Source organism: Phoxinus phoxinus, assembly GCF_949152265.1.
Source record: "Phoxinus phoxinus genome assembly, chromosome: 3".
Lineage (NCBI taxonomy): Eukaryota > Metazoa > Chordata > Actinopteri > Cypriniformes > Leuciscidae > Phoxinus > Phoxinus phoxinus.
In genome coordinates, this window is record NC_136878.1 from 10,225,254 (window position 1) to 10,239,431 (window position 14,178).

Below are 14,178 nucleotides of genomic sequence, written 5' to 3' on the forward strand. Positions count from 1 at the left end.
TTTGCTACGTTTAAATCATGTAGCAAATAATATGGTTAAACGCTCTATATAGACAAAAAAATAAAAGATCAAATCCAAGACAGTACAGCCAGTGACCCACGTGGGGAAATACCAAAATCTTTAAATCTCTAGCTACGTCTAAAACGCATGTTTAAATCAGGTATAGAATCTGACAATATGTATAACATCACACATTTTCCGCTTTTTTTTAAGGCTCTTATAATGAGCATGCGCATTAAACAAACTGACAAAGCTTGCCTGATAAAAAAATAATAAAAATGCACAATATTATATTTGACAAATTATCAATTGATCCCTATAGTTGTTGTTGTTTTTTTGTATTTTTTTGTATTTAAGGTGAAGATCCACATTAGATTCAGTGGAGTAAGTTTCATTTGGAAAAACCAACGAGTTGTTAAGAATTCTTCAAAGGCGGACACTGGGCAGGTCTTATCAACTCAAAAGGCCACAGTTTTACTGATAAATCTTTATATGACGAGGGAGCTCACCTACCTATCGGCCTACCGACTTGAACATAATTCCCCCTCGAAACATTTCAGCAAATAACACGCCGGCCGTGATCTTCATAATAACGTTCACTGAAAGTTGCAGACACATTCTACATCAGAATTCTTCTGACAATGCTGGCAACAGCGTGACTGCATAGTGTTTAAATTAGTTTGCAAGGCAATACATTCCCAAGTGTTGCATTTCAATCAGTGGGCTATTTGTTTAACTTGCAGAAAAGTATGATATTTCACATTTGATTTACTCACGGTAACAACTCTGTTGTTCTGAGAACTCTAACTGCCAGCCAGATTCGTGAATGAATCAGACTTGCGAGCCGAGTCGGTTCTTTTCAATGAATCCATCATAACCATAGATCATAAAGGGTTGAATCGGTTTGTAATTCAGTCTGATTCTTTTGAACAGGACACTGCCTCAAAAATACAGCGAATTTGCAAATGAAGCACTCTTGTGAGGCGGCGGTTCTTTTCAAAGTATTTTCCAAAACGGTCTGAATCGGTTCACAAACAAGCCGTAGAAAGAACAACCCCTATCGTTATTATGAAGAATGTCTTTGAAATTCAACACCTTAGCGTACGTGGAACTTGTAAGTGAGCGACTTTGACTGCAGGTAAAATAATTTTCTGATAAAAAAAGAGTATCAAAATACCGTTGCCGTGACATTACCGTACGTGTGACATATAAGTTAGCCTACATTGACTAGAGTAGACTAACGTTATGTAGGCCTATGTAAATACAATAGTTCAGTTGGGTACTACTTTTAGCCGTCTAGGCCTACGTTACTTTATCCCATCTGAGACCACTGTACCACGGTAGCTACTGCCACCACAGTAGGTAACGTTAGTTCATTTTGATAAACAATTAACATTACTACTAATTATGATTAGATTAATTATGGAATGTGAGGTATGAATAGTATTCAAATAGAATGCATGAATGTCTAAACTTGAAAGCAACAGAACTACCCCCTCTCCCCCTGTGCCTCTGTAATTGCCATGACTTTTTGTCATGATGAATATGTTAATTTTGGCTTGTGCTTATGAAACATTCAGCATCTAACAAATACTTTTGACTGTAGCAATCAGCCCTCCCATTTCAATATGAAGAAATGTGTTGTGTCTTGCTTGCATAAACAATTCTGTGTTCACTGAAAGTTGCAGACACATTCTACATCAGAATTCTTCTGACAATGCTGGCAACAGCGTGACTGCATAGTGTTTAAATTAGTTTGCAAGGCAATACATTCCCAAGTGTTGCATTTCAATCAGTGGGCTATTTGTTTAACTTGCAGAAAAGTATGATATTTCACATTTGATTTACTCTGCCACAAGGTGAGTGTATAATCCATTCCATTTGAAGGATATATGTTGTTGTTTTTTATTGGAATCTGTTTCTGAAGGAAAATGGCTCATGTCAGCTTTAAGTTAATAATAATAACCATTTCCCTCGTGTTTTGTTTTTCATCCCTGGCTTTTCATCTCAACATCCATTACAGTGATTGACAGCACAACTGGAAAAATAGATAGAGACAGAAATCTACAACAGTATTAATCTTTTTGCCCTCAAATAAAAAACTGCCTGCAAACTGACACTTCAAGCTCTCCATAAGAGATCTACAACTGTGTAAACGGCCTTAGAAAAGTGGAGGTCTACAACTCTTTGAGTTTGAGTTTACCTTAAAGGGATACTTCAGGATTTAGCATTAAGCTTTGTATCAGTAGAAAACCTGTAGTATTTTCAAATGACCGTGCTTCCCTCCCTCATATCCCCCTGAGACAAGAGATTTATGTATTTTTTGTCTGTAAAAAAATCCTCCGATGACGCAAAAATCGTAATTTTTTGGGCAGAGGCTAAAAACTACTGCCAGTAGAAGGCGCTAGATCCGCATGTTTTCAACCCACCCATAGAGGGTGGGATCTCACTCACAGAATGTACAAATAGTGTCAGCCATCTTTTATTTGGAAGCTAAGCTAACAGGTTCTTATTCTGTGGAGAAAGCTGAGAAGTAGGGTTACCATCCTCTTTTTCCCGGACATGTCCGGGCGTCGAGATCGTCCAAAATGTCTGGGATTCTGCAGTCGCCATTCATTGTTTACATGCACACCTTTTGTTTCAATCTAACTGGATTCATTCCGATTGGTGAATCTGAATGTAGTGTTTACATGAACGCTAAACAAGTGATGGGTTAATGTGCGTTTTAACATTGCTAAGAAAATTCCCGCTCCTCCGTGAGAGATGCGAGACCGGTGCGTCTCACAGATAATCACGCCACCGGCCTCGCGTCGTTCTCCCGCGGCCGTCAGGTTAGTCCTGCTCGCCATAGTAAACATAATGAATGGCGACTGCCGACTGTAGAACGCAAAAATGCCGAATCCCGGACATTTTTGGCGATCTCGAAATCCCGGGCAGACTTGTCACGAAGACTCATAGTAGCATAGCCTTGTTGTTTAACTACGCTCTTACCGGTAGGCGTGGCTTGGGAGTGGCCTCGTAGGGCAGCGAAGTAGGATATAAAGCTAGTCAAATTTAGTCTCATTAGAACTACAGAAACGTGACCCAATCTTGCAATCTTACATAGTGTGGTTATAGCAGATAAAGCAAAGTGGAGGCATAAGTGCCTTTCACCCTGTTACGACTTGATGAACCACTGAAATGATTTTGGCAACATTATTTTAAGATAAAAAAATCTTCCTTAGTGTTGCTTTAACAGGTTAAGGCCATGGTATACTAATTGAGAATTACCCCCATCAAGCACTTTTGAAGCAGTTTCACACAGAAAATGGTTTTGCTTTCATCTGTGTTTCTTTTTTAAAGCAAACATGCGCAACATCTTTGAAAGTTGCACTGCATCTTTCTTCTTTTCTCAGTAATATTGTGAAATATCATAACTGTTTTCTTTTTAAATACATTTTAAAATGTAGCCTATTTTTCAGCATCATTAGTCCAGTCCTCAGTATCACATGATCCTTCAGAAGTTATTCTAATACTGTATGCTGATTTGCTGCTCAAGTATATGTGATGCATCAAGATTCTCTAATAAATAGAACATTTAAAGGCATTTATTTTCTGAGCCAAAATGTAATGCATCCCATCTTTCTGACCCCAAAATTTTGAACAGTTGTTTATATGAAACCTGCATTAACACATTCAGAATTTCAGAGGCACCAGATGTTATGGTATAGATAGAATGAGTTTAGTATGTTTATTTTGTTTTTTTAGTTATCAAATGGTATATGAGCAATATAGACTACTTTTAAGATGCTCTTTTGTTCTTTTTAGAGCTTGAGGGCTCCTGCGAGCTTTCACTTTCATTGAATGGAAAAGAGAAGCCTGTAGATTCTTAACATTTTTGTGTTTCAAGGAACAAAGAATGTCAAATGGATTGAGGGTGAGTAAATGAAAGCATTTACATTTTTGGGATAAACTATTCATTTGAGAAATATATGCTTGAGCATTCTTGGCTACTTTGCTTACATCTAGCACATGCTTGTTCATTATCTTTTATTGCAGGACTCACTCAACACTAATTGCTGTTACACTCCCCGTGCAGCAACCTAGGGTTAAGTGCTTTGCTCAGGGCAAAAACGGTAATGGGTGTTACAGTAATTCTCCATTCCATGAGTCACCTGTACCCAGGATCAAACCAGTGACCTTTGAGCTACCCACCCACTACTGTAGACTGCCTCCACCAAAACATTTATTTTAATACCAATAAGCTCCATGTGCTTCAGTCTATGCCTGTGGTCCAAAGGTATTAACTCCCTTCTCTCTGGTAGGTTGGATCTTCAAACAACCATCTGGTGCTCACACTATGGGAAAAGATTATTCTCGATATGGGCAATTAGAGAAGTTGTTAGCTATGCAGTCAACTAGTATAGATCACAGATGTAACAGGAAGCACTCCTGCGGTGAAAGCTCAAAGGGAGGATGCAGACCACAACATCACATTCACCTCTCTATGTTATGATTTTTAGCTGAACATCTGTGCAGTCTGAGGTTGTGTCTTCAGGGAAGAGGCTGAAACAGAAAAAAAAACATGTATCTTGGACCCTGTTTTTAGAGGTCTGATCTAAGCAATTAAAAATGACAAGTTCTCTCATGAAACTCTAGACACAGTGTTAATTACTTGGCACAAGCTGATTGGTTCATGTTGCATCTGCAGCCAATGAGCTGGCTGCTCAACATTTAAACGGCTGTTTAGCATTCACTATAGTAGTTTGAGTTCCTCTGAATCCCTCCACCTTCCTAGGGCTGTAACGATTTACGATATTAAACCGAAATCGCGACACTCAGATCCACGAACCTGTATCGCGGTGTGAGAAGGCAGATCGCGATAGACACCCTTCCCAGACTTATCTTTCTCGTCCAGAATAGATCCTAGGGCTGTGACGGGGTCTTTTACATATTAGGTATGGGAATTTCAAGCAAAAATAATATTCGAAGATCGCTGGGTATCATTTGATTATTATTCAAAAATCGCACCTCTCCCCCACACGCGCGAGCAGACACACACACACACACACACACACACACACACACACACACACACACACACACACACACACACACACACACACACACACACACACACACAAGCAAGTGAGCAAAGCGCGCGGTGTTTGCTTGTATGTGTGTGTGTGTGTGTGTGTGTGTGTGGCACCGGCGCGCGCGTGAACTGGAACTCACCTCATAAACGAATCGAAACTTATATAGAAAGCTTGAAATACTTTTACTTGATTTAACGTTAATTCAAAACATTAAGAAATGGCTGCTTAGGCTAATTCGTAGGAAGTGTGCATTTCTCTATGCGCGTTCACTTTGTGGCAAGCGTTATTCCTGCGCTTGAGATGCGGGTCATGAATAGGCAATATATTATTTGTGGTTTACAGCACAGACAGTAAGCCTCGGTTACCTCAGAATTTCTTTTTAACATGCTCGAATCATCTCCACAATGGAGTATAGTTCTGTTTGTTTTTCAAAAGTATTTTGTTACAAGAAAACAGAGTTATAGCTTTAGCTATTTATTTATTTATTTATTTGGCTTTTAAAATCCTCCCTCCTCGCAAGAATCGCGGTTTGTATCGAATCGTGGGTCAGAAATCGGGATACGAACCGAATCGTGGGTTTGCTGTATCGTTACAGCCCTACACCTTCCCCAGCTCCACCTGTATAGATCTGCTATGGGTTTTTATATATATATATATATGCTATTTGTGCAGCAGCAGTATGTTTTACATACTCACAGCAGTGTATCTGTGTATGTATTTGCAGTAGCAATAATCAACAGCAGCAGCATAGCAATCTATTCCACCAAGACCAAATACATTAACATTGTCATATCCATTACCATGCAAAAAAAATCTTCAGAGAGTTGTCATGATAGAACTGAACAAACTCTACCTTTCTACCTGACTGGAGTCGCTCTAGCATTTGTTGTTCGAAATGTTGCACAAAATATGTACCGGCATAATCAAAATGATATCTCTCTGGATGTACAAACATTGCTATCTCTCTGTTGAAGTTTTAGCAGCTATATTGCTGCTCTGGGGCCCCATAGCGACTTATCCTCAGAGAAAACCAACCTCCCCCGAGGAAGGAGAAATGAGACCGTTGTGGTAATCTCTCTATTGTAGTTAAGGGAAGAAGTGGCGTAGCACGTCTGTTGGCTGCTGTGCGAGCTGTCAAAGAGGATGTTGATAGAGAAATCCTGTTATTCATAAACTAGCAAAAAACATGCACTGCAGTCAGTGTTTGTTCTCGATGCCAAGGCTTTACTTGTTTACCGAAAGTTGGAATTAAAGAGATTTTAGAGAGATATTTTCAAATTGAGGTTTCTTAGTTACCAAAACAGTGGCATAAATTGTCGAAAAGGAAAAGACCATTTAGTTTGCGGCACAATAGATCCAATGAATATATGCAAGAGACAAGGGTCAAGGAGGTTTACTCCACTTGTTCGAACCTTCACAATGACAGAAAAGATTTTTGTTATGCAGGTGCCTAAGCTAAAGGAGGGATTTTTTTGAAGCAAGAAATAGCCTTTGAGAAAAAAAGTACCTTTACCCATTTTGAAGCCAGCTTAACTCCTCAGAGCTTAACAACTCAAAGTCGGTTTTGCCTCTTGGCAGCAGAAAAGGTCTCCTGGAAAACAGAGACCTGCACACAGCTGATGGGCCGAGACAGATATACATTATTTTTCTTCCAAGTGAAGATTCACAGCAAATAGGATTAAAACTAATGGTGTTTGACACACCTGGCCTTGCTCGTCTGGAACCGTGCAGCTTTAACATGTTGACATTTCCAAAGGTTGTTTTGTCAGGCTGCTCCGTGAAGCCGAAGCAGCAGAGAGTGACATATCGGAGGCCGTGGGTATCCACGGTAACGGAGCCACGAGCGATCTGCGTTTTATAAGGCCATCTAGAAAACATTAGCTCCACCAGAGTGGACCACAAATCAAATGACCTCGAAACTCAGATGCTGGCTAATGTGAGGATGGCTGCAGGTGAATGGAGATGAAATGTTCCAGTGGAGCTCAGTGGACTGGATGGACTAGGGTAAAGAAACCTCAAAACTGTTTTCTTTATCTGATAGCTTGCAGGCAACTTTTGTTATGACTCAGTCACCCTTTATTCACACTATAAGATACATAAAATGGTGTGGTGTGGCATAGTGGTTTGTGGGATGGCAACCCCAGATCAAACAAGGGATCATTTGTGAGCTGTTAATATTGTGTTCTTGATACAGGGTTGATGCAGAAGTGATTGTTGTGTGAGTTCCTGTCACTCAACCGGAGGAACATCACGCTAGCAATGTCGAGGTAATGTTTGCTATCCTTTTCAATTAATAATAAGATTTAATATAGGAGGAATGTTTCAGCTGTTGTTTTGTTTTTTTGTTTTTAGTTTTGGGGTGTTCGCAATGATAGTCATTAAACGTTTTTTGCAATGTTTGCTAATATGTGTTCCTAACTATCATGTGGGAGATCACTGTCTACATTACCTATCCAAAATTTTTGCGCAAAATTGGAATATCGCATACAAAAATTACGAATAGAGCACCGTTTCCATCCCATGTGTTCAAGAGAACAAAATCATCACTTCCTGGGAAATTTGCTACACTCTTAAAATTGATGTGTTAAAAATAAACACAAAATATGTGTAAAATGATTTGTAACACATTTTGTGTTACTACAGACACATGATGTGTAAATATTGTGCTCAACTGTTTACACAATTACTGTGTTAAACACAATTAGTAGTATGTGTATATAAAAGGCACATATTCTGTTGCAAATACTCCACGGACGATGTCAACTTTAATGATTGGATTTATTTATCATGTTGCAAATGTGAATAAAACATTTTAACTCGCTGGGGGAAAATAACTTTGGACTACGCGAATGATCTTGCTGCGCATGCGCAGTGGCGTTCTTTTCCAACCGACACCTAACCAGTCTTCAGAAATGCGTCTGTCTGCCTCAGGTGAGTGAATATAATTAAACGTGTAAAATAATAATTTGTTCTCCACCTAGCATGAGAAAGAGTTGTGTTAATTGTCCAGGAAACATAATTTGTTTGTTTTAAACGTTTTTATGCCGTTTTCATGTTACGTAGCCGAATTGGTTTTGTGTGTTAGCATTAACTAACCTTACGTTAACTTAGCATCAAAAAGCAAGCGAGCTCTTACGCTTTGCAAAGCTGTTTAGGTATTTATTTATTGTGTATGACTGCTAATAATTGTTGTAAAATGACTTAGTTAATATACATGGCAGTTTGAACTCCTAACAGTCATTTTACCAAAAACTATTGTGTTGTGTGGTTTAAAAAAGCGCGCCACTTTGTGCTAACGTTACCTTGCTTGTCACTGCCTATATAAAATGTATTGATAAAACGATACACATAACGTTTACATTTTCTCATTATTAAATTATGACTCTTGTATGATTACGGCTTTATAATATGGTGTTATTATATCTTTTATCTAGGTAATGGAAGACGAGGGTCAACTCACGTTTAACGTTACTCTAACCATTTTGCACAGAGTTCTCGCGACTGTCTTCATAGACGGGAAGGAAACATGGAGAAAACTATTCACAGTTGGAAGTGTTGGAGAACTGATTAACTCAGCCAAAACTGAGCTCTCTCAACAAGTATCTATTGATCGAATAAGTTACTGAGATTTGACGCAGATTTTCAAGAATTTATTGACATCGATGTTAATTCAGAACTGAAGGAGCTTGACAAATTCCAAATATTTTATACTGCTAGTACCACACAGGATCCATTAGATGAAAGAGTTGAGTCATTACTGGTGAGTCATGTTTTCACTCTTCCTATTTACAATTGTCAAAGTAAACATTTCAGCCCGATCTCATCCCAAGGCGTCATATACTGACGCTTTTGACATATCGTCTACATCCAACGCACATGGCACCCTTTAGCGTCAATATGAGACGCAGATAGATATGGGCCAGAAGGCGCCTCCTAGCGGTCTGACCCTGACCCTACCCCAGACCCAAACCCAACCATAACCGAACAAAGCTCTGTGTGTGTCACATTGACGCTAAAGGGTGCCATGTGCGTTGGATGTAGACCAAATGTCAAACGTGTATATGTATATGACGCCCTAGGATGAGAATGCGTTGAACATTTCAATTGTATTTTTTTTTTCTTAGTTTCATTCAACAGATGTAAGCCGGATTGTCACCACAACCGGTCTGCTGACACTGCTCTAAGAAAAAGCCCCTACAATCCTGAGAGAACATGAAGACACAAAGACACTGTCAATTTCTTCGAGAAAGTTACTTGTTAAAGTGGCAGTGAGTGACCTTGTAGAAAAGCATGGATTGTGAGTATATAACTGTTTAACAGCGTTGCACTCATAAGTTATTAATAACATCAAATAACACTAGCTGTGTTTACATGGACCCTTATAATCGGATTGACGGCGAATCCGTCATTTTTATATTTTTATATAAATATTTTTTATAATCCGAAAACGGTGTTTACTTGAATGATAATAAAGTAATCGCGTTGATGTGCACGTTTATGTCACAAACTTCAAATTGGAATTGATTTTTTTGACATGTGCAGACTGCACGAATATACTGCCGCTGTTCACTAATAACTATTCTCCTCTATTGGTTCTTTATTTGTTTTAAACAGCAGACTTAATATTAATCTGTCTCTGATCATGATTTGGAGACAATGAGCATATGAATCGTTTTGCTTATATTTATCACGCAGTAAAACCCAGTGCCCAAAACCAGTATCTGTGGATGAGAGTCTGAAACGAGCACTGGTGGGATGCTGTCCTGCTCCACTTCACAGACGCTGTGTGAAATGAGAATTTTAGAATAACAGGACAATCATTTAGATGACACTTTATTCAACAGAAAGAACAGCGCGTTCCATGCATCATACGTCATTACACTATTTCAACATCATTACGCTATTTCTACGTCATTGCACATGCGCAGTCCTTTCAGTTTCGGTTTTCGATCTGATCAAGTGTTTACTTGCTCTCTCGATCGGATTACAAAAGGAATAAACTTTCAAATTTCCCTTTCAATCCAATAGAAATTCCAATCGGATCGAGCTCAATCAGATCGATTAAGGTGTTTACATGAAGGTTTTTTAGTCCGATTATAAGGGTCCATGTAAACGCAGCTACTGTCCTGCAGAATTTAACTTAACCCTGATAAAACCCACCTGGCTTTAGCCTTCTAGTAATCATGAAGAGATTGATTAGCTAGTTCAGGAGTGTTTGATTAGGATTGAGCTAAACTCTGCCGGACAGTGGCCTGGAAGGGTCGAGTTTGCCCATCACTGGTCTAGAACAGTGTTTCCCAAACCTCTCCTGAAGGACCACCAACACTGCACGTTTTCTATGTCTCCCTATCACATGGGTTAATGAGTTGAATTAGGTGTGTTTCAATAGGGAGACAAAGAAAACGTGAAGTGTTGGTGGTCCTTCAGGAGAGGTTTGGGAAACACTGTTCTAGAGTATCAATGTATTAATCAAAGTGGGAATTTATTTGTGTGCATGTCAATGTTTGTATTATAAGAGTTTCTGCATGTATATGCTTGTATTGTCCCTTTTTTTTAGCTATCCATCAGGTACAGAAAAGATGGCACTAGTGAAGGAGATTGTGTCACTGTTCCCCTCATTAAGGATTAATGTCCCATTCGGTGAAAATGAAGGACATGTAAGGATGTTTTTACATGATAATTTTATGAGTATGAAATTACTTGGCACTGCGTATACAAACTGCAAAAGCATACTTGAGTCCAACTTTTTATTTGTCCATTTCTCATGTCAGGAGCATTTTTTTGATGGGCCATCACAGTGGATTTATAGAAATGAGACTACGGAACCTCAGGCGGAAACTTCAACAGAGCCAGCGGAGCTACAATTTGAAACGACGTCTTTCTACAGACCAACCTTCTCTGCCGATTGTTGATGAAGCAGTGCCGACTGAGTGGTTGACCTTGATAAAGAGGATACGACCCTCACCAGAGAACTCATCGTCAATAAAGACTGCAATTGACCAAACCTTCATTTACCGAAGAAGATGGATAACGGAGAAATCGCCAACTGTTGGTCAAATCTTCAAGGAATATCCCAGATTTCTGGACATGCCAGCCTTGGTAATACATGTTAAACTAAGCTGCAGAGAACTTTACACAAAGGTTGTGTTTTATAATTTGTTAATATTAATAATTTCTTTGTTTCTGTTTTATGCACTGCAGCTGGACATTGCATTTTCCAAGATGACAGATGGGAAAGAAGACATGTTTATCAAGAAATGGGAGGGGACGATTATCCCAAAACTCAAGGAAATAGCATCCTTTGAGAAAAAAACAGACATCAGACACTTATTGGAGAAAGCTGACAATCAGCAGGATGGTAAGATTTTCTTCTTTTATTTCTGTGGCATGTGCACACATTTCTAAATTGGGTTTATGTGAAAATGACACGTACATTTTATCATTCAATTCATGATTTAAAGGTAATCATTTCAAATAGAATTTTGTTTTTAATCTTTTGCTTGTGACCTGCATCTTTACTCCATCAAGATGAGCTGTGTCACACTATGTTAAGGATCCTCATTCATCTTCTTCCACCCACGGCATCTGGGAGAAGCGTCGCTGGCAGTAAATGCTGTGTCAATTCTGCTCTCTCCTACTTGTTGGAAGTGGTGCCGGTATGCATTGTGTTAGCTTTTTATAAAGTTGCAATGTCACATGCAACAACATTTTCTGATGCTTTTCATTGTTTCATTTCTATAGGCTGGTACCATTGTGACGTCTTTGCTTCGAGAAGGCATGAACGGGTCTCTAAAGTCAACACAACCGCAGCTGGTTTCCATCGGCTCTCCAGGACATGAAGCCCAGTATGTAATTGTGGCAAAGAATGATTCTTTTGCTTTTCCACTTGATGTTGAAAACCTCACTTGTGCTGTAGACAAACTTTTCAAATTCTACTGGCTGTGTAATCTTCAATATCCATGCCAACTGTCTTCAGTTTTCTCTTTTTTTTTTTTTTTATGTATATGACCTGCCTTTGTCCCAGTCCACTTGCAAACGATCAAAGGTTATGGAATTGATTGCCAAGTTAAAGTCTCGTGCCTAATTGAAACAGACCATGTATACCTGTCCAAAGTGCTTGCAAAATATTTTTGTCCAAACAAAACAGTTGATTTGGCATTTAAGGGAAGTACATGCACTCTCTGATAGCCAAAACCTAACATTAATCTGTAGTCAAAATGGTTGCCCCAGAACATATCATAGTTTTAATTCATTTTCTAAACATCTTAGCAGAGCTCACTCTAATTCAAGCCCTACCGTAGAGTCAGGACACACTTATTTATTTGACTACAATTTTTAAGTTCATTCGTATATTTCTGTTTGTTGTTATATTTGAGAACAAGCTGAGAAAGTTTGGTCTTGTTTTGGAAATTATTTCAGACTTTGTTCTATTTGACATGTATTTTACAGTACCTAACAGATGAGTTTTAAAATATTTGATATATGTTGTTGTTAACAACTTATTTAAAGTGTTTAATGGATGTTTTATATGATTGTTTATATGATTGTTTTGAAATGCTTATTTTTTTATCAACATCATTTTTTACAGTATGAATTCCATGTGAAAAAATACAAAATAAACAGTATGTGAACCGTATTCAATGCTTCAGTGTGATTTCAACTGTACATATTGTATTCTGATCTAGCTTTTTCAATAATATTTTATAATAAAATAAATCTAACACACAGTTGTGTTAGAGGTTTACAAAAATGACACATTAATGTGTTAACTAAATAACACATTTGTCTGTGTATTTTCATAACACATATTCTGTGTTGCATTTTAACACAATATGTGTTGTCCCTGAGCACACTCAGAACATGTGTTGAAAACGACACATGTTGTGTTGTTTTCAACACATTTGTTTTAAGAGTGTACAATAACGGTAATAATAATTGAAATTGCTGTAATCAGGGAAGTCACTATGACTTTTTTTTTTCCATACGTCATAAATGACTTGCGCCTCAAAGCGCATTGATTCTGTAAATGTGTTTCCATTGTAGTTTAAGCACGTCTTATTTGATAAAATAATAATCCGCATCTTGGTGTTTCCATCCAGGAATCCCAAAGTTTGCATAAACATAGGCAGATGGAATCACAGCTATTACAGTTTTTTACAATCGCTATGACAGTTTTTTCAATACATTTAACAAGTTGCCTAAACTCTTAACACGGTTAGCACAACATCCGTCTTTGTAGGCTATACAATTAACACATTTCTTGTTGCTTTGACACAAAATGCATACAGTTAACACAAATTTAAAATGCTTGAACTTCTTTTAGACACAAGCTCAACCAAGACCAAAACTATGTAATTTTACTGCCAAATTTACAAATGCTTTCACACTGTATGTCAGAACAGATAACATCATGTTCTAAACATAACTTATATAGGCTAAAGTCAAAGTGAACAGCTGGTCATATTGTGAATTGAAACACAAATATATTCCCTGTATTTTATATGTTATAAAAGAGGACTCTTTGGGCTGATCTTGTGTGGAAAAGGAAAAATATAGAGCAACACAAAGAGAGAAAGAAAGACAGAAAGAAAGACAGAAAGAAAGAAAGAAAGAAAGAAAGAAAGAAAGAAAGAAAGAAAGAAAGAAAGAAAGAAAGAAAGAAAGAAAGAAAGAAAGAAAGAAATGCCTGCACGAGGGAGAGGAAGACCAGTACCAGGACAAGGGAGAGGTATATCTTGCAGTAATGTCCTTTTGCAAATAAAGTCTTTACTGCAGGAATTATGTCTCTGTCTTTTTTTTCATAAACTGTACATAAAGCTACTCTGAAATGGTCATTCATTTTTTGTATTGAATTTCTGCAGCAAAAGAAAAGTAATGCATGCATTTACTAAACCCAACAAAACAAAAATGTAGAGAAAAATTTATATTCAATACAGTATACTGTCTATTGTATAAGGGCAGACCTGACACATAACATAATGAAGTTTCTGTAATTTACATTTACATTACATTTACATGTATTCATTTTATCCAAAGCGACTTACAAATGAGAAACAATAGAAGCAATTAAACTAGCAGTAGGACAACAGTATGTAAGTGCTAT

At 38.0% G+C, this 14,178-nt stretch overlaps 1 protein-coding gene and 1 long non-coding RNA gene across 4 annotated transcripts; both read left to right on the forward strand.

The window, feature by feature from the left end:
- Positions 1-854: 854 nt before the first annotated feature.
- Positions 855-4,629, forward strand: LOC306995655. Its single transcript, XR_013796909.1, has 3 exons — positions 855-1,138; positions 3,808-3,916; positions 4,039-4,629. It is a non-coding gene; the product is annotated as an uncharacterized lncRNA (long non-coding RNA).
- Positions 4,630-7,685: 3,056 nt separating this feature from the next.
- On the forward strand, positions 7,686-12,726 carry LOC306995514 (uncharacterized protein). Of its 3 annotated transcripts, XM_079607178.1 has the most exons (8): positions 7,686-8,006; positions 8,510-8,835; positions 9,200-9,372; positions 10,633-10,732; positions 10,847-11,174; positions 11,277-11,433; positions 11,604-11,731; positions 11,817-12,726. In XM_079607178.1, exons 4-8 carry the CDS (start codon positions 10,704-10,706, stop codon positions 12,081-12,083), a joined length of 909 nt encoding a protein of 302 aa, XP_079463304.1. In that variant the 5' UTR covers positions 7,686-8,006; positions 8,510-8,835; positions 9,200-9,372; positions 10,633-10,703; the 3' UTR covers positions 12,084-12,726. The 3 variants fall into 3 exon arrangements, with proteins under 3 accessions (XP_079463304.1, XP_079463305.1, XP_079463306.1); XM_079607179.1 differs by lacking the exons at positions 7,686-8,006; positions 8,510-8,835 and having other exon boundaries at positions 9,139-9,372; XM_079607180.1 differs by lacking the exons at positions 7,686-8,006; positions 8,510-8,835; positions 9,200-9,372 and adding an exon at positions 9,924-10,141.
- Positions 12,727-14,178: the final 1,452 nt, after the last annotated feature.

Bases quoted from the DNA above. Each gene is read 5' to 3' on its own strand.
- LOC306995514 (XM_079607178.1), top strand. From the start codon at position 10,704: ATGTCCCATTCGGTGAAAATGAAGGACAT. The intron at 10,733-10,846 runs GTAAGGATGTTT...TTCTCATGTCAG, and splicing joins TCGGTGAAAATGAAGGACAT to GAGCATTTTTTTGATGGGCC. The intron at 11,175-11,276 runs GTAATACATGTT...TATGCACTGCAG, and splicing joins TTCTGGACATGCCAGCCTTG to CTGGACATTGCATTTTCCAA.